General features: G+C 48.0%; 1 protein-coding gene and 1 long non-coding RNA gene across 5 annotated transcripts; one reads left to right on the forward strand and one right to left on the reverse strand.

Moving 5' to 3' along the window:
• Nucleotides 1-1,085: 1,085 nt before the first annotated feature.
• Nucleotides 1,086-13,341, reverse strand: aftpha (aftiphilin a). Of its 4 annotated transcripts, none has more exons than XM_031739446.2 (10): nt 13,172-13,341; nt 9,901-11,505; nt 7,208-7,383; nt 6,949-7,078; nt 6,700-6,756; nt 5,836-5,958; nt 5,470-5,533; nt 4,376-4,459; nt 3,741-3,864; nt 1,086-2,250 (listed from the first exon to the last, which is right to left on the reverse strand). In XM_031739446.2, the coding sequence occupies exons 2-10, from the start codon at nt 11,467-11,469 to the stop codon at nt 2,109-2,111; spliced, it is 2,469 nt and encodes an 822-aa protein (XP_031595306.1). In that variant the 5' UTR covers nt 11,470-11,505; nt 13,172-13,341; the 3' UTR covers nt 1,086-2,108. The 4 variants fall into 4 exon arrangements, with proteins under 4 accessions (XP_031595306.1, XP_031595307.1, XP_031595308.1 ...); XM_031739447.2 differs by having other exon boundaries at nt 5,470-5,530; nt 13,172-13,340; XM_031739448.2 differs by lacking the exon at nt 4,376-4,459 and having other exon boundaries at nt 13,172-13,340.
• A 1,550-nt stretch (nt 13,342-14,891) lies between these two features.
• Nucleotides 14,892-17,253, forward strand: LOC120440672. Its single transcript, XR_005613436.1, has 3 exons — nt 14,892-15,249; nt 16,556-16,995; nt 17,077-17,253. It is a non-coding gene; the product is annotated as an uncharacterized LOC120440672 (long non-coding RNA).
• Nucleotides 17,254-20,724: the final 3,471 nt, after the last annotated feature.

Consider the following 20,724-nt stretch of genomic DNA (forward strand, 5'->3'; position numbering starts at 1 on the left):
GTCAGCTTCACTGTCCCTGAGAGACGATCTGTGTGTTGTTAAACTCCATCACTGAGAATGTTTGTTCACGTGTGAAGGTAGAGCCAAACAGAACCAGCATCTTCTGAGCATGTGTGAAAGTTTTCCTCTTTGAGAGAAGAATAAAGACGTGCTGACAGCACCTACCTCCGTGAACAGATCCCTCCCTGCTGTGGTCTCTCTCACTGAGTGCGTTGCTGGCAGCACCTCATAATCTCAAACTCTTTGGTCATCACGCATACACAGATGCATAACTGCTTTGTGTCACACACAGGAACTGAGAGTCAAAGTAAAACGTCATTAATGTCACTGATAATTTAAAATCAGTGTCCTCATGTGTACACTGTTAATGTGAGCATCAGGGCAGAGACTGGCATATTCAACTCTCTGAAACTGTCATTAGCTTCACAGATCATTTTACATGCTGCTGAGTTCTTTCTTCATTATTATCAGGATGTCCTAAAAACTCGCTGAAAAGCCTTCAGTTAATCCAAAATGCTGCAGCAAGAGTCCTGACAGGGACTAGAAAGAGAGAGCAGATTTCTCCTGTTTTGGCTTCCCTTCATTGGCTTCCTGTTAAATCCAGAATTGAATTCAAAATCCTGCTCCTCACAAGGTCTTAAATAATCAGGCCCCATCTTATCTTAATGACCTTGTAGTACCATATTACCCTATTAGAGCACTTCGCTCTCACACTGCAGGCCTACTTGTTGTTCCTAGAGTATTTAAAAGTAGAATGGGAGGCAGAGCCTTCAGTTTTCAGGCCCCTCTTCTGTGGAACCAGCTTCCAGTTTGGATTCAGGAGACAGACAGGGGATCATATAATTGTTGGGTTTTTCTCTGTATTATTGTCTTTACCTTACAACATTGAGCACCTTGAGGCGACTGTTGTTGTGATTTGACGTCTATAAATGAAACTGAATTGAGAAGTTGAATAAATCAGCTGCTTTTATGACTAAAACACTGTTTGTTGCTCTGACTCTGCCCCAAACCCTGAGCTGAACCCTAAAACAGCAACTTCACACCAAACAAACAAAGGAGGAGCACAAAGGAGGCGAGGCGGCAGCTTTTCTCTTAAATTAGTTTAATTTGCTGTGTACACTAAAAGTCAAATTTACACAGTGGTCTGAAAGAACCTGGGCATGCATGATAACCTCCCACAGGCTCTCCCACTGATTCAGTGTCCCATAGGAACTCCCCGTACATTTACAGTCCATAGTTTAACTGCACACAGTCTAAAGCCACAGTGAACTATGATTACATCCATTTCATCTTTACAATGTGCAAAATCCTCCAGGCTCGGCCGACAGTAGTATGAGCAACAGAAAACAGACCGATGGAAGCAGCCGTTGGTCCCTTCGTTCCCTTCCGATGCGAGCGGCCTTCAGCTCGCCGACGCTCGAAGCTGATCGTCCCATTTTTAAAAAGAAAGTAACAGCTGGAACATCTGATGACAGATGTGCCGGTGTGAAGAACAAAAACAGACGAGTGAGGGTGGACAGGATTATTTTGAAAAGCTTCACGGAGAAGGAAAAAAAACCAAAAAAAAACATTAAAACTGAAGGACGAACGAAGATGAGGGGACGAAACACTCGGCGGGATTCTGCAGGCAGTGTGGTTTCAAGTCCATAAATAGATTCAGATTTTATATATACGTATATAAATGTATGAATTCACAGAAACTTCCACTTCAGTTTGATTCAGCTTCCTTCAAGCTCCGCCCCACACGTGTAAAATCAGCAGAAATCAAGGCGCCCATTTAAAAACAAAAAAAAACAAAAACATTGAATCCCTGATTATTTACACACACGACAACAACAACACACACACACACACACACACACACACACACACACACACACACCCCCGACACGGCCTGAACACACGAATCCCACTTCCTGTCAGCTTTACCGTGCGCTGCCCCTCCTCCACGCCGCGCCCCACCAAACAATCAGAAAAGCTTCACTTTATTCAGAGAAAGAACTGAAAATCAACAAAAAGCTAACTTAATTAAAAAAAAAACAAGAGCTTAATAAAATGGGCGGGGCCAGCATAGTGAGCAGGTGATGTCTGGAGGCGTGGCCGGGGCTTCAGTCCGGTGTGGCGTGTGACCCGAGCGGCGTCAGAGTGGCGGGAAACATCAGCACCTTGGCCTGCATGAAGGACAGGTCGGGCAGCACCGCGATCACTTTGGCCGCCTCCTCGCTCAGATTCTCGTCTTTCCTCGGCTTCCTGCCAAACAGGAAGTGACCAGTTTTTTAAAAACATGAACATAACATTTGTAGTTTTACTCTCCTGATGACATCATCAGTGCGCCACTGCCCCAAACTGTTACAAACTGCACCCAGATCAGTTTGAGTGTGAATGACCTGCATGCCTGACACACAGCAACACACACACACATCTGTTTCACTCCAGGAAACCTCAGCAAGTGCATTCTGGGTAAACTTTCTATGTTTGATCGTCTTCTCCCTGTGATAATCATTTTCAGGCCTGAGCTGTCAGGTGGACGTCTGCTGCGGTGGAAAGTTATTCGTTAAATACACTGACTAGCTGACTCTGAGGGGGTCGGGTGGGAACGACTCCGTGTCCCCCAAAACGTAGGCTGCATCCTCCTGAGGCTGCATTTGTAGGCCGATTACGTCACACCCGGGTGACCAAGGCTGCTCCAAAAGCATCCTTCATTTCCCTGAATTTGAAGGATGGGTCGGGTGTGTCCTTCGTGGCCCACCATATCCCAGAATTCATAGCGCGGCCCAGCCAATTCCAGTTTCCAACAATGGCGGCCGCTACTAAGTTTTAAAATTACTCTTATTAATCTTTCTGGGTCACAAAATAAACTTTTAACATATTTGCAGGCGAGAATGTAGCTGTGCAAACTTCAAATATCTGCTCGGTTTATCAGGATATCAGATATTTGCAAAAGTGCTCCGACGTTTTCGGAGACGTCTGTTACCCACCAGCTCGATAGCTGACCGGGAGGTCAAGGGTCACTAGAGCCGGCGAGAACTCCGCGCACATCATTTTCAAACCCCCGCGGTCTTTGGCTACTCAGGTTAAACATGATATATAAGTCACTTAGATAACTTTAAAGTGTTATTGTTTGGCTTTTTCAGTGTTTTATTTGTTCCTGAGTAAATCGGTTTGGCTGAGATTAAATTTCTAGTTTTCACACAGCTGAATAAACGTCAAACAGAAAACCGATTAAACAGAAGTGTGAGACGGTCGAGAGTTTACCCCAGCGTCCTGTTATATTTTAGATAGCAAGGAGCAGACGGCCGAGTTTATTAAACTCCACCGAGACAGCGGTGACGCAGAGCTGAAGGCTAGACCGTCCCATTTCTCAGCCTCGCACTTCCGGCCTTCTTGGTCTTTGGAGGACGCGGCCCACGTAGACCACAAAGGCCGGGTCCTCAGGAGGACGCAGCCTAGGTTTTGGGACACAGCTACTGTCTGTAAAATTTAACGTCGGGATTTCGTGAATGAACCGCTAACAGGAAGTGTTGCCATAACAACCTGGGGAACCCGATTCCTTCCTGGTAAATTTTACTTTGAATTGTTATTAAACTTATATTTAGCCACGGCCAATGATAGTTGAGCGTCAGCTGTGAGGTCATTCATGAGGACTGATGAGTCATTTACAGAGTTCCACCAGCAGCCGATCCTGATTTAACGCTTTCACAGGAAATGTGGGACAAACCAGCAGCGCTGTGACCTCTGACCTGGTGGAGGTGCTGGTCTTCTCCACGGTGGACATCAGGCGGGCGAAGGCGTCGGCCATGCGGCTCCCGGAGCTGCCGGAGTCCAGCTTGGTGGTGGTCAGTTCAAATAGCTCGGGGTCGACGCCTGAAATGCAGAAGAAAATTCAGGGAGGCGGAGCTTAAACTTCACCAACAATCCAACAGTGAGAAACTCGAAGGAGGCGAGCCTGGAGCTTCCTCCTCGGAGGTTCGCACCAGCACAAAAACGGTCGAGCTCGATGTGATTGAACGAGAAACTGAAGGAGTGGAGCAGCTGTGAGGCGTGTCCGCCATAGCGATCCGTTCTGAGATCAGCATGTGTTTAACTGGCGAGCACCCGGTAGATACGCCTCACTTTCTGCTGCCTGCGGGACAGTCACATGACCTCATACCAAGCTTCCTGTGGCGACCGGCCCACACACCAGCATCAGTCAGGACATCATTCATTATTTTAAAAATCTGAGCTGGGAAACAGTCACGTGACTAAAATGACATTAAAATTAGCACCAGGATCAAACCTCAGGATGGTCATGTGACCCGGTCAGGAAGCACGAGAGTGCGGTGAGTGAGAGGAGCAGATGGAGGTTAATTCAAAGGAGGAGGAGGCTGGAGCTGACCTGGGATGGAGGGTGAGCTGCTGGAGCCTGAGTCCTCCACAGGACCAAAGAAGTCCAGGTTTAAGAGAGACGAGCCTCCGCTGGCTGCAGAGCCGGGCGAGCGAGGTTAACGAACACAGTCAGAGAGAGAGAGAGACATGCAGCAGAATCAGTGACCGCAGAGAAACCGGAGACGTTTGTTTCCACATGCAGCAGATTTCATTCACTTCTCACAGTGGGCACATGCTCAGTGCACCGCTTCACCAAAGCATGCTAATGCTAAGCTAGCCACAGGTGGGAGGAGCATTTAGGACCACGTTATCCAATCAGAGCACTTTGCTCCCACACTGCAGGCTTACTTGCTGTTCCTAGAGTATTTAAAATTAGAATGGGAGGCGGAGCCTTCATTTTTCATCTGAAACATCAGCATGAACACACCACCTGAAACCACAGCAGCTCCACCCTGCTGAGTTACTGATGCTTCAGTGACTGCAAACCGCTCTGAAACCTTACGAGGTGACCTGTGCATGTACCTACATGTCAGGTGTTCGGTCCGTTTGGACTCTCTGTACTTTATCAACAATAACAATGATGCTGAATAACAATCACAGCATGGAGGCGTCCGCAGACCCGTGGAGGGAGACGGCTGAAACGCTCAGAGTGGACCCCGGCACACCGACCCCGCAGAGCGATGACGCAGCACACACGGGACGACCACACGTTATGAACACATGACGCACCAGCGCGGCCCCGCAGTCGGCCTCTTAAGGAGGTCATCAGGCTTCAGCGAGCGTCACTGATGGCTGACGTAAGGAAACAGCAGCGAATGAACTTTCAAATTAAGAGCGAGGGGACGGTTCACCAACAAAGAGATGGCATCATCGGGCGCCCTCTGACATCTGTGACTGTGGGCCGCAGCGAATCAGAGTCATGAAGCAGGAAGTGACTTAAGGTCGTTTTACACACGGAGTGCCTCCTGGTGTGTGATTGGCTGTGAAGTACAAACTGAAGTGGCTAACAGGAAACACTACCATAAATAAAGGAAGATGAAGAAGAGAAGAGCTGTGAGTGGGAGAGGGAGGAGTCAGTGCGGCGGAGGAGGCGGGGTCACCTACCATCAAGCGGGTTGGTAAGGCCACTGCTGCTCCAGTCGAACTGGACGGGTGGGAGCGCCTCCTGCTAGAGGAGAGGGAGCAGGTCAGTCAGTCATGTACCAGGTGTGTGTGAGAATCATGTTTAAACATAAGGACACGCCCACACATGGAAATGGCGTCAGGGTTAATTCCACGTTACATATGTCACAGCTGTTGTTCGTCCTCGTGACGGCGAGGACTTCACCTGTCACCGCTTTGAGGAAACGACGTCAAAAACTCAAAAACAAAGATTCTAACTGTGGCAGTCAGCGTTTCTCACTATCAGCCAATCACATCGCATTTGAATCCTACCGGGAGGTCACCTATTGGCCCGCCTCCCCGTCTCACCTGGACCGAGTCTGCAGGACAGGAGCTTTTCTCAGGAACCAGCGGCGGCGCCTGGGCGATCGAGGCGATCATCTCTGCAGCAGAGACGGGCTTCACGGGCTCTTTGGTCGGCTCCAGCATCCCCTACACACACACACACACACACACACACACACGCACACACACACACACACACACACACAGGCTGTATGAGTGTGCAGCAGCTCTCACTCACTGTGGCAAATTAAAAGAAGTGACGATCCTGAAACGACGACACTTTCTGTTTTGCTACAAACTCCTGTTTGGGTCTCGAGTTTATAAATTAAGTTTGGACGTTTCTCCAGAAAACCTCAAATGACAAACACATTTAAACATCCTGCAGCGCTGCCTGTCAGCCTCCTCGCAGATGCATGTATGGTACAAATGTGAAAGTCTGTGTTGTTTCATTTATTGCATTCACGAGATTTTCAGAAAACCTGACCTCTGACTTTGAGGTCGAGGTATCAACTTCATCCTGCGTCACATCTCAAGTTACCAAACGCAGGTGTCCACGTACCTGTCAGCGTTTTACAGCTAGAAATGAGAATAACTGATGTTTCTGCCATCATGAAACTGTCTGTATCACCACTGTTCCTGTTCTCAAGTTCCCAAAACTTAAAGATCTTCATCTTGTCCTGAAATCAAGCAGGAAGCAGTTTTCTGTCCCCCTCCCTCCCCTGCTTATGTCAGCTGATCAACAGCTGATCCTTCACAGTCACTGTGGAGCTGAGCGCTTATCTTTATTTACCTGTGGCTTTAATTTAGCTGTTGGTAACATCTTAAACGTGCTGCATGAGTAAACTTGACTTTATGTTGCTGTAAATAAAGTCTATTGGATGCACTCACCAGGCCGGCGGCGTACATGGGCACGATGACCGGCTGCTTCTTCTGTCCTGTGAACAGCTGAAACATGAAAATCAGACCAATTAGGATTCAGGAACCTCGAGCGCGGCTGCCGCCTCAGCAGGAACGCCTTTGATCATACCAACAAATGACCAGGAACCAACGGGCCATCTTTTATCTACAGTCTATGTTGAAGAGTATCTGGGCGGGGCTAGGAGACGACGCAGGCAGAGGGGAGCAGCGTGTACTCACGATGTTTCTGGTGTCGATGCCGAGGCAGCAGAGAAGTGCTTTGTTGCAGTGGGAGCCGCCCCACTGGTATCTGAGGCCGAACGACTCGTGGATGTCCTGAAGCTGCGTCCACACGCCACCGTGCACCGACCTGTAGCAGCCAATCAGACGCAGCGGAGTCAAAGACAGGGTTCAAGAGTGGGAGCAGCTCTTAATGGAGCGTGTATGGAAACACCTACGGGTCACTCATAACCAGGAGGTTCGCTGAGGAGACCCTCACCTGTTGCAAGTCGATTTCTTCGACTTCCCCTCCTCCTTCTCCTCAGCTCCGGGGTGTCTGTCCTCAGGAGGCTCGAGGACGACCTTCAGGGACACCACCTGGTCCTCCACCGGTTGGGCGGCGCTCTGAGGGAAGCTCACCTGGAACAGCTTCTCCAGACGGCTGAACAGTGACGCCTGCGGAGAGACGGCAGTGTCAGATTCAGCTTCACAGTCTGGACCTGACTACAGTTAAAGGGGCGCTCCACCCTCAGGTGAAGGTGATGGTGCAGAGGGTCCAAAGGGCAGAGTTGCAGGTTCCTATCTGCTTTACCGTCATGCTGTACGAGCCCACAGTGAGACTGGTCTTATTCACACTGTCATTCCAGTTTGTAGGTTTTATTGGTTTTATTGTTATTATGCCATGGCTGCTGTGGATTTAAGCCCCTCAGAAATGAACAATAAACAGCTGTCTGTGCTGATAAACTGACAGCGTGAATGACTTCCCTGCACATTTCTCTCTGCTCTCAGTCTGTGTTGTGTTTACTGACTTTACATGTTTCTAATATTAAACTTTTATCACTTTGCTGCTGTTTCACTGACAGAGGGTTCGATAAACTCTGGGCCGACTTATCGAGTCGCTGTCACGTGGAGATGGGAATCCCCAGTCTTCCAGTTCCTTGGAATCAGCTGATTTCAGTTTGTGTGCCGGAGGAGGAAAATAGGGGCGGTCTGCGGCGTGGACGTGGAGACTACTTTGATTTTTATTGGACTAAAGGACGAGATAATGATGAAACAACCGCAGTATGCTGCTAACACAACTTGAGCTCTTTGCGAGCACCTGCACAGACAGCATGCTAACGCTAAGCTAGCCAAGAGCCCAGAGTGATGTTAAAGCTGAGTGTATGCAGACTCCAGCCCAGCAGCCAGAGCCTGAACTTCAACAGGTCAGAGACTGATGAGCAGTTTACCTGTTCATGTTTCTACAGTAGAATCACCATGACGACCGCTTTAAAGTGTCTTTGTGCTGGTTTCCATCTTTGCTTTGTGTTCAAACCTAAACACTAAGAGAACGATCACTGTGTCATTAGGATAGAGGAGCGTGTTGGTGTGTGGGGCTGTGACCTCCAACATGCACAAACATGTGACTCACAGCAGAAAGTCTTTGATACGCTGCCGAGTCTCAAACAGGAGCCAACGAGGAATCAATCAGTGATATTGATAATGGAATCAGAATTGCCATATTCCTATCACTTCCTGTCCTTACTGGCACATGATTCAAGATGTAGGAGTAAAAACTTCCCACCTGACCCAAACCTGCCATCCTTCATCATCATCATCATCATCAGTCTGAGCTCACCTGTCCACATCCACAGGAGCAGGTGAGTGAGCATGCTCAGAGTTTAGAAACAGCTCTACCTTCATCCTGAGGAACCTAATGACAGCAGGGAGCTGAAGCCTCACCTGCTCCTCTTAAGGAGAACTTAACTCACAAAGTTTCAGCTGTAAACTATTTTTTAAATTTGACAGATATTCCAGATCCTGGATGAAGACCTCCTGGATACGGTGTACAAAGTACGTGGCGGCGGCGGTTTGTGGGCTCCTCCTACTGTGTTGTTCGCCAGCCACAGCAGAAAGAGCTGAAGTAAATAACACACATAAATAATCAGGCCCCATCTTATCTTAATGACCTTGTAGTACCATATCACCCTATTAGAGCACTTCGCTCTCGCTCTGCAGGCCTACTTGTTGTTCCTAGAGTATTTAAAAGTAGAATGGGAGGCAGAGCCTTCAGTTTTCAGGCCCCTCTTCTGTGGAACCAGCTTCCAGTTTGGATTCAGGAGACAGACACTATCTCTACTTTCAAGATTAGGCTTCAAACTTTCCTTTTTGCTAAAGCATATAGTTAGGGCTGGACCAGGTGACCCTGAATCCTCCCTTAGTTATGCTGCAATAGACGTAGGCTGCCGGGGATTCCCATGATGCATTGAGTTTTTCCTTTCCAGTCACCTTTCTCACTCACTATGTGTTAACAGACCTCTCTGCATCGAATCATATCTGTTATTAATCTCTGTCTCTCTTCCACAGCATGTCTTTATCCTGTCTTCCTTCTCTCACCCCAACCAATCACAGCAGATGGCCCCGCCCCTCCCTGAGCCTGGTTCTGCTGGAGGTTTCTTCCTGTTAAAAGGGAGTTTTTCCTTCCCACTGTCGCCAAAGTGCTTGCTCAAAAGGGGTCATATGATTGTTGGGTTTTTCTCTGTATCTACTGTACAATATAAAGCTCCTTGAGGCGACTGCTGTTGTGATTTGGCGCTATATAAATAAAATTGAACTGAATTGAAGTGACATGGAGCACCACGGGTCGGCAGCCTGTCTGAGCGTTTCATGCTCCATGTTTTTATATGTGGGTTTGTTTATCTCGGTGAACTCTGAGACCAGAATCCTGTGTGGACGACACATCTGTGCAGTGGAAGTGTGTGTGAGTCAGCTGGGTGTGAGCAGAGGAAGTGGAACAGATTTAAAGCTTTCACATTAACTTCCTGTTTGGGTTGTGGACAGCACATCATTATTATGACCTTTATGACAGGAGACATGTAATCCTGCTCTAACTGGATCAGTGATGTCACAGGTTTCTAGAGTATCTCTGCATTTTAAACATGGGAAACATCACAATCATGTCCCAGTCCTCCCAGTGTGCCCAGTGTCCCTTACCGGCTGTCTGTCAGTGCTGCTGGGTTCTTCGGCGACCGCAGGCGCTTTACTCTCATGCCACTCCTCCTCCTGCTCCTCCACTCCTCTGCTATCTGCAGAAAGCGAAACGCTCGTCTCAGCGCTGAACGCCGCCCACGCCGCCCCCTCTTCCTCCTCCTCCTCCTGCTGCTCCCCGAAGGCGCTCCACCCGACGTTGCTCTCGCCACCACTGGCCGAGCTGAAATTCCCAAAACTGTCGCTCACGGGGAAGTCGGCAAACTTTCCTCCCTCCTCCCCCTCGTTTCCACCCAAGTGAAATTTGGGGGAGTTGAAGTCGCCAAAGTCGTCTTCTTCCGCTGCGTTGTCCTTGGCGGTTGCAGCTTCCTGTGCCAGCGCAGAACTCTGTGATCCGGCTGGATCGTGCTGAACCTCCAACTGATCGAAGTCTGCAAAGCCTTGAGCCCCGAAAGAGCCGGCGTCTCCGAAGTCCCCGAAGTCTTCGTCGCCGTCTTCGGCCATCTGGCTGTCGTCAGCGGGTGTGGCGGATTCCCCCTGGAGCGGTGGCGAGGGCACCGAGCCCGTGGTGCTCATGTCGCCGTACTCCTCCAGAGCATCGGTGGACAGCGGACGGCCAAACGATGTCTCCGTCTCAGTTTCGGTCTCCGTCTCGTTCCCGGAGCTCTTCTCATCCGACTGTGCTGCCTCGCCGTCTGTGGTGGCGTCGGGCAGGAGCTGCTTTTCACCGCAGCAGTCTTTGGAACCGCCACTGTCAGCTAGACCCGCCCTATTCACGATGAGCGGTTTGTCAGTGCAAACGACCTCTGAGGCGCCGCGGTCCGCCGCCAAGGCCACATCCCTTTGTCGAGAGTCAGCATCCATGTGAGCGCGCCGGTCCGGCGTCTCAGCGAGGACGCAGGGGGACTCTGAGCCGAACCTGTCGTTTTCAGTTCTCTTTGTGTCCCTGACATTGTCCTCTGAAGTCGGTCCCTGCTCTACGTTATGGCTGACGCCCAGCGGACAGTGCGAGCTCGCCGTCTGGTCGAGGCGTCCGTCAGCATCGGAAAAAGCAGCAAAGTCTGCAAAGTCGTCCTCCGGGCTGCCGGCGCTCCCCGTGTCCTCGGGGGACGTTCCTTTTATGTGATCGTGGACAGAATTCTGGGAGGAAGGACTTCCCTGAACATCAAACCCGTTTGTGAGCACCTCGCCGCTGCCGCCATTACAATCCGCTGTGTCGCTTGCAGTCAAGTCCACAGAGCTGGCGAGGACCTTTTTCATCTCAGTCCTTTCTGAGGCACTCGCCGGCACGACACCATTCGCCTTTGAGAGCTCATCGCTGGGTTTGCGGGCGCCGTTCATGGAGCTATGGCTGAAGCCCACCACCCCTCTGCTGTTGATCAGCTCCGGCGGCGAGGTGGCGGTCAGAGCCTGCGTCTGGTTAAAAGTGGTTGGAGTGTCAAACTCTGAGAAGCTGATGCTGTTCGGGATGCCAGAGAAGGTGCCGAAATCTCCGAACTCATCGTCCTCTTCCTCGGCACCATCCTCCATGGGTGGCGGAGAGGAGGAGTACATGCGGATCACGTCTGGCTCCATGACGTTGCGGTGATCGAAGAATCCTCCGGGCTATACCTGAAAGAGCGAGAGAACGCCATGAGCAGCGAATCACAGGACAAACATTCAAAAATAAGTAGAAAACAGGAGCACGCTTCATCCACGCGGCGAGGAGCCGAGCACGCCTCTCAGCAACACCAGTGACCTCCAACGAGAGGCTCGAGTCACAGTTCATCGAGTACAACGAGCCCTGAGAGCGCAGATGGCGTCAAAGCAACAGCGAAGAACACGAAGAGCCCCGAGGACAAACACAGCGTCACAAACACATCGACAGAAATGAGGAAATGAAACCCCGCCCTCCTGCTCTGATGTCACTGCTGCGTGAACATGAGAGCGTGTTGTTTGAATGAACATGAAAGAAGTCAACGATGGACACAAACACCTCTCATAACACGGAATTCAGCTTTGAGCTTTAACCAAGAATCGGACTCATCACTAATAATCTTATTTATTTATGTGATTAATAAAAATGATTATGACAGAAACTATATGATTTTATTCTGCTGACATGACAGTTCTGATCTCACACACACACACAGCTTTTACATAATAAAATTTTTGTCCCTAAATAAAAACAAATGTCATTTTTAAAATAACCCGTCTCCCGTCTTACTTGTGATCTCAGCTGTGCGCTCTCTCTCTCTCGCCCTGTGACCCTGTGATCACCGTCTGTGACCTCTGACACCTGGTGGGGTGGGGGCCTGATGTCATCATTTCTTTTCATTAACTGTATTTGTGTGTTTGAATCACGTTTCCAGTTCCTGATCCAAAGGGAGCACAGACCTCAGCTCTTTAAAATTTCACTGAGTTTGTACTGAAACAACAAGCCAGGTGAGGAAACACCTGAGTTTCTGATGAAGGTACCTTTCTGCAGCTCCGCAGGGGAAGTCCCTCTCGGGTTACCTGCTGGGCTGGACGGCCTGTGTTTGTGCTGTGACCAGCGGTGGGCGGAGCCTACCTGTGTTTGGTAGAGCTGAGCTGGACTTCAGGTATGCAGTCCTGATAGACCAGTCAGCCGAGCGCGAGCCGTTCAACCCCTCAGACCCCACAAACGGTGACGTGTTAACGTCAGCGCAGGTAAACATGTTTACGGTGGGTTTACCTGCGGACTCAGCGGGTCACCTTCAACAGGCGCTCAGCCTCCTGACAGTCGTTCGAGTCCCAAACTTCATCTGACACTGTTAGCCCCCCCAGCAGTCTCACCTGTCTGACGTCAGTGCTTAAAGTGCAGCTAACAAGCTAACGTAGCAGGCTCAGTAAACTCCCAGGTAGCTTAGCAGACTAACCGACGGAGGACAGAGTTTGTCCCGAGCAGAACCGACCTGTCTGAGCCCAGCCCGAGCCCGACAGGGAAGCTAGCAGTACACCTCGGTGGCTAATAGCAGCTCGAGCTCGGCTGGACTAGCTCGGTCAGCCTGTGTGGAAAGCTGAAGCCAGCTCGATTACTATGTGGGTACTTTACTGAGCGGCTCTGCTGGCACACAACGGCGGTACACAGATAAACACAGGCCGGGGACCCTTCAGAAACGAGTCGGTTTGACGTTAGCTGCCCATGCTAACTGCGCAGCTAGCTTCACCAACGACAACAAACAGCTGAGCTAGCATTAGCTTAGCCTAGCTTAGCTTAGCTCGGCGTTTCGTGTAACAACAACTGTCTCATCCCGATGGAAAGAACGGGGCTCACCGTCAAAGGCCGACCGCTGGCGTCCATGGCTCGGTTCCACACGGGCTGTCCTCGGGTCGTCGGAGCGGGGCGGCTGACTGTGAAGCCCGGGCTGAAGGTGGAGTCCGCCGGCTGCTGCTGCTGCTGCCCTGCCTCACGATCACCCAGCATGCACCGCTGCGGTCTGCTGCTCCACAAACTTCCAGGTGGAACAGGTGGATGGAAATAACTGAGTACTCATACTCATCTACACCAGTTGGCCGCTTGTACTCGAGTATTCCTGAACCACGCCTCTCTCCCACCACTTTTTAAAATCAAAACTTTATTTCTTTAAATGGAAACCGCTGTTACGAACTCCGCTAAGCAGATCCAAATATGAAAAAGTCTAGGCTGCCTTAGAGCTGTGGCAGAGCTAACAGCAAGAGAGAGAGAGAGAGACGGCCAGGTGCACTCGCATTCACACCTAAAGCCAGTTTAGAGTCACCTGTTAACCCGACCCCACTGACTGTTTGGACTGTGGGAGAGAACCCACACAGGAAGCACCTGCAGAACAACAAAATGTTGTGTGAATGCACCTTTCTAGTCCCTCCTCAGCGATTTAAAGCACACGTGTGCCTAATTATTCGAGACGGAAAAAGATCCTCAACCATTAAATTCAAGCTGGTGTGGGCCCCGGGGTCTGGCCTGAAATAAACTCGACACGAGGATAAAAGGAGGCTGAAGTGTTCGTATACTCACCCCAGCTCCACACTGGCGTCTCCCACACTGCTCTTAAGCTGCTTCTGCTCAGCTGTGCTGAGAATCATTACAGCGATGTCTGGGACAGAACAGATTCTTCTGGATTTCAAATCTTCTCTGTTTTCAGTGATATAACTTTAGTAACAAGCACCTCATTCTTCTCTCTCTCTCTCTCTCTCTCTCTCTTTTGCCATATTTTCCAGGTAACCTATATTTGACAACAGCTTGATAAAACTAAATTCTGTTCTTGGTGTGCCACCCTAATATTTTTAGTGGCCCCCATGTGGCCACCCTTATGAAAACATTCTGGAGGCGCCCCTGGCTGTTCTGTTTGCTCTGACGTTCAGGGTTCATGTTTGGACTGAACCTGCTCTGCAGAGCCACACCTGACAGCTGACAGGTATCTGGGAGATACCGTGTCACTGCACATCTGTGCAAACCTGAAAACTCCAAAAAGCCCACTGTCTCTCTCAGTGTTTGGCTGTCAGAGTATCAGGATGCAGTGTAAATAAAACAGAATGCAAAGACCAAATCTCCTGATATGTGATATTTGATTCACAGAACACTGAAATCATATCAAATATTTAAACATTTTCCTGTTTCATTTCATTTTGATGGCAGCAACTTTAAAGAAACAGCATGAGGATTATTTATCCAGTGAGCTGTCAGCAGGTGGGTCACATGGTCGGGTGTAAACAAACCTCCTTTAAAACTGATCTGAGGTCAGACCTGCCCAGACATGGACGCCGCGTCCTCTAGAGCGCTGTACAGAGTACTGACATCAGTGTGCTCTCCGCCTGTGCAGCCACATTTTTAATGTATAAAAGGAGCCAGTGTGTTTCTCGGCTGAACTGTAGAGGTCAAAGGTCACGTCAAAGCTGGGAAAGGTTCTGAAATCATTTATCTTGGCAGCCTCGTTTGTGTGGTGGGGGTAGGCTTTATATCCAGGGTACCGTGCTCCTAATAACAAGCAGGGAAAGCTTTTGTGCTAATTCGAGGTGCAAAACAGTTGAATGTGAGCTTTAAAACAGCTACAAAGGAGGAACTCTGCTAATGTGTGCGGAGAGATGGGGTTTGTCTGCAGTCCTGCTGCTGTGAGCGCTCCACCTGCTTCCTGTCAGACTCGGGCTAGCGTCATGAACACTTTATTGTAAAAGTTAACATCAGTTATTTCCTGTTTAACGTCTGCTTTTGGACCCAGCTGACTTTGTGCTGAAACAGAGACAGCTTCATGCTGTCACCAGCAATGATTTCATCTGCTTCTGTCTGCAGGAACTGATGTAGAACATTAACCACGTCTGGTCCTCTGGCCTCCACGGCTGTAGCTCGGGGGGTGGAGTAGGTCATATCCTAATTGGAAGGTTGGTAGTTTGAGTCCTGGCTGCTTCAGTCTGCGTGCCAAAGTGTCCTTAGGCAACACCTGAGTTACCCTGATATGTTCATCAGTGTGAGTGTTAGATGGAAAGCAGTCAGGCCTGTGTGGATGAGGAATGTTGGAGGTGCTTTAAGAACTGAGCTGTTCTTTTCTACGTGTCAGAATCCAGTAATAACATCTAAACATTTATTCAGCTGTTATATTTTAATCTGACTGAGGCCAACAGATAAAAGTCTAACAGTCTTTATTTAAGGGTTAATAGTATTGTAGTTCCTGCAGCTCACCAGCAGAGGGCGGAGTCTGACGTTGATCTCGCTGTTTCTCACAGCGAGATCATGATGTGGTAATAATAATAATAATAATAATAATAATAATAATAATAATAATAATAATAATAATGATAATCTACTTGTAGGAAAGTGAGAATTCCTGAAAGGATCCCGAACTACATCTCACTGCCTATGTGTCAGTTACACACACACACACACACACACACACACACAGGAACTACCAATCAAGGAACAGGTCAGAACAAAACAACTGTACATTTACGTGTTTTGCTGATTTAACAACGCACTTTGTTACCCTTACAACGTGTTAGCCTTAGCTAATTCATTCAGCAGCGTCCACACACACACACACACACACACACACATATATATATATATTTAAATATCTGTCTGTACTTTGACCCGAGTGTCCTTACTTTGAAAGTAAGTAAAAGTAAAGTAAAATTTTATTTATATAGCACCTTTCAAGATAAAGATCACAAAGTGCTTCACATAAGCTAAAACATAAAAATAAAAAATCAACCAAAAGCAAGTTTAAAAAGATGAGGTTTTAGCTGTTTTTTTTAAAAGCGACCACTGAGTCCACAGATCTCAGGCTCAAAGGTAAAGGTACTGTAATTCATTATTATCAGGATGTCCTAAAACTCCCTGAAAAGCCTTCAGTTAATCCAAAATGCTGCAGCAAGAGTCCTGACAGGGACTAGAAAGAGAGAGCAGATTTCTCCTGTTTTGGCTTCCCTTCATTGGCTTCCTGTTAAATCCTGGAGTTCAGATTTTTCCAACTCGAGCGGTAGATCGGTAGTAGCCACAAGCGCGAATGCACAAAATGCACCACACAAACTGCAGCGCGTATTTTACTTCACGCTTCAAACGCGTCAGTCGCGCTACTTGGTTGCGTGAATCAGGCAGAAAAGCGTTTTTGCGACGGAAATCTGCTTCTGAAGTTTCGTGTGACCCCCAGTTGCGTTTCATCTTCATCTCCATCTTCTCCACCACCTGCAGCTACGGCACCACCTGGACCTGCCGCCATGCCGTCTGAGGGACCAGCCCGAGCTGGAGGTCAGCGCGCTGAAGGGTCCACATCCAGCACGCCCTTCACATCCAGCGCGGCCTGCATGTCATGGATTGTTTACTGTGCTACACTGTTGACCCCCAGAGCTGCCAGGGCCTGGGTATAGGGACCCAGGGCTCATGTATCTTTCTGTATATATGTTTATTTTTCCGTGTGGTGTTTTGTTTTCTCTCCTTGTCTCTCCGTGTGTGCTTCCGGATGTTTTGGGTCACCTGAGGGATCGTGACCCTGGAAGTGTTTCTGCCTTTGAGGCAGACACATGTGCCGCTCGTCATCCTAAGCCAGCTGCAGCAGATTACGCTCGTCAAGGGAACTGTATTTAAGACTGTGGCTGAGCGCAGGCCGACGCTGGATCCTTGAGTCAAAACTTGTCAGTACAGCTGTGGACTTTTGTGTAAACCCTCGTGTATGAAGATTTTCTGCTAACCTGAGTGTGTCTATGTGTTACCAGGAATTGGGGAGTGGAGTGTGTTTTTGAAGTCATGGTGTGGGAACAGGAGTTTTTGGAGTCGCTACTTTTTTCGCCTTTCACGGACATCTGCACTATGTGGGATTCAGAGAGAATCGCCACGGGGCCAGAACTTGTATATAGTTGTGTTTTTCCACCCTCTGTCAATAAATCCACTGTCCATAATAAAGAGTCCTGCATTTTGGGTCCTACTTTCACTGCTACTCAACGGTCTGCCATCACAGCCCGTGACACCATCTTATCTTAATGACCTTGTAGTACCATATCACCCTATTAGAGCACTTCGCTCTCGCTCTGCAGGCTTACTTGTTGTTCCTAGAGTATTTAAAAGTAGAATGGGAGGCAGAGCCTTCAGTTTTCAGGCCCCTCTTCTGTGGAACCAGCTTCCAGTTTGGATTCGGGAGACAGACACTATCTCTACTTTCAAGATTAGGCTTCAAACTTTCCTTTTTGCTAAAGCATATAGTTAGGGCTGGACCAGGTGACCCTGAATCCTCCCTTAGTTATGCTGCAATAGACGTAGGCTGCCGGGGATTCCCATGATGCATTGAGTTTTTCCTTTCCAGTCACCTTTCTCACTCACTATGTGTTAACAGACCTCTCTGCATCGAATCATATCTGTTATTAATCTCTGTCTCTCTTCCACAGCATGTCTTTATCCTGTCTTCCTTCTCTCACCTCAACCAATCACAGCAGATGGCCCCGCCCCTCCCTGAGCCTGGTTCTGTCGGAGGTTTCTTCCTGTTAAAAGGGAGTTTTTCCTTCCCACTGTCGCCAAAGTGCTTGCTCATAGGGGGTCATATGATTGTTGGGTTTTTATTTGTATGTATTATTGTAGGATCTACTCTGCAATATAAAGTGTCTTGAGCCGACTGTTGTTGTGATTTGGCGCTGTATAAATAAAATTGAATTGGATTAATACACCATGCTCCTCCATAAAACTGAAAAGATGAACAAAATGAGATAAGACCACTCGATTTAACTCTGCCCATAACGACTCAGGTCTTTGATTATGCACTGACCTGCCAGTGATAACACTATACCTGTTCAGTCCATGAAACGGCAACACCAGTGTTTTCTACTCCATGATCACATCTCTCTGGATGGCATTCCGAAGTTCTGAACACCAACCGTGAACAGTGACAACACTCGATGCTCTGTTGTTGTCTAAACAAGCGAGGCTGATGATGGTTCTGCTGAAACCATCCACACAGCCATTGAACGCCATCCTGCATCTCACAGGTTTGTGGTTTCCATCTATATGCCTATATGCTTATAGAAAAATGGAATAAGTATAAGTTATGTATGGAAGACTATGACATAGTCAAGGTTGTGTAGTTAGAGTAAATGATCGATATCACTATAGACTTAGAATCAGGACGGTTTTTCTGTTAAAATTTTCTCACCATAACTGATCAGGGAATGGAAAACTGTACACGCATCGACGTATTGCATCGCATCTTCTGTCCAATAGGGTCAATTTCTTGCAGACTTCGTCTTACACGCCACCGTTGAATGCATAACCCACGTGACTTCAAGCTGCTGTGCACATATCGTTCACCTGCATTTGTGTTACCCTGAAGCATTTCACCAACAATAATGTTGCATAAGTCAGTGGCTCAATGCCAAGCTGCTAACCTCTAAGCACGCTGCAAAGCTTTGCCAGTTCATTCCAAGAGATAATAAATGAGATATTTACTCTCTTGAAATGCCGTATCGCACTCGACCTTGAGAACAAGTCATGAGAGGTGGAGGTAGCAGGACATGTCTGCTCACAGATGTAGTTCTTTGTCTGGTTTCATAAACAGTCAGTAAAAAATTCAGCCATCCATTTAAGGACTGTAATGTATTCACTGCTTCTTTGTTTCTTGCATCGTCAAAAAATCTTGAGATGGGGAAAATTCCAGACAAGGTTTGAACGTGGTCACCAAGTTCTCCCCGGAGCCTCTGAAGAAGAAAAGAATCTGTAGCTTCTCTTTGAATTTGTTCCACATACTGAACACATTATTTAAAAAAGTTCTAATGTTATTTTCATTACTACTTACTCCACAAATTAACTGCAATACTAGTAAAGAAAGCAGGATGACTGTGAACGACTTCATTGTGTGGTTCTTTATCCGCTTCAGGTCGGAATATGTTTTCCAAGTGTGTTACATTTCCTGCTTAAGGATGAACTTCCTGTGTTAGGAAATGCAGACATGTGAATGTCAGAATGTATGCATGCAAGGGTAAAGGATAAAGAATGGGACTGTATGTGTATATCAGTATAAATATGTGTTCAAAGGCTGTGTATGCATGATTAGAAATGGCTGCAGCTGCAAGGAGGATAAATATGTCAGCATAAAAATATGTAACACAGACACACACACACAAACTGTTGCAAAGATTCTTGTTTTTACTTACCCTTTCTTCCTCACCCTCCCTCACCTCACCAGACTTACCTTTTTTTTCTCTCTTACCATTGATTGGCTCTAGAGTTCGCCCTTAATTGCGCTCAGCCAGCACACATTATATAAGGACTGCACTTTCAGCTCACTCTTTTCACTCCCACATGGGGCGGCAGCTGAGGTGAGTTTGATTTGGTCTCCTGAGTTTAAACCAATTCCTAAGTTCACGTTTTCTCTTTGAGAGTTTAGCAGTCCACGTGTGTCTCCTTTAAGTTATGCTCTCACTGATAAGAATGAAATAAACCCTGATATACTGCAACAATTTGATGGCTGTTTTATTTTGCATTCTGACCGGATCAGGCCATGATCATCACACACACACACACACACACACACACACACACACACACACACACGCACAGACATCATTGTGAAAGTCCTTCTTTCTTTCTTTATTTTATTCACAAGATTTTTAGAGAAGTTGACCTTTAACCTTGAACTTGAGGTCACTGAGATTAGAACTCTGACACTTGTAGTGGATACACGTACGGCATCAATTTGAAGTCGACTCGTTCTCAAGTTCTCACATTGACAGACTTGTGTGACCTCACTGCCCGCCCTCCCGGCGGCGTGATGACCCTCAGCCTTTACAGCTGACGCTCTTCAGGTACAGCTGGAACTGATCCACATCAGCTGTTTTACAGACGGAACGTTCCAGTTCACACGATGCGCTCTCAGGTTTAACAGCCACAGAGGGAGCACAGCAGGATGCTGTCACTCATTCACAGAACATCGGAGTGAGCGAACACGTGCACGCGACTGTGCACAAACACAGCAGCCGCTCCAGACTGGTCTAAAGAAGACTCTGGAGACCTGTCGGTGGTTTGTCAGCACTCTGAACCTGCTGCCACAGGCCACACGTTCTTCATCATCATCATCATCATCATCATCAGTCTGAGCTCACCTGAGAGCCACAGCAGCAGGTATTCATCTCAAACACCTGAAGCACTGAGCTCCACCAGCTTTAAACGTAATGGAGTTTAAAAGTTTCTCTTCAAAACAGGAAAAACATTGGAAACCATCCCGACTTTCATCCCGGGACATGTTTGTTATAATTTCTGGGAAAGCTGCTGAATGACAGCAGAGTAATAATTCCCATGAAGAAGTGAAACTTTCATCTAAACTGGAAGTTTGTTTTCTAACCTAATGAACTGACGGATGGCTGCTTGATGCGGAGCTGCTG

The sequence above is a fragment of the Oreochromis aureus genome, linkage group 6, assembly GCF_013358895.1.
Source record: "Oreochromis aureus strain Israel breed Guangdong linkage group 6, ZZ_aureus, whole genome shotgun sequence".
In the NCBI taxonomy this organism is placed as follows: domain Eukaryota; kingdom Metazoa; phylum Chordata; class Actinopteri; order Cichliformes; family Cichlidae; genus Oreochromis; species Oreochromis aureus.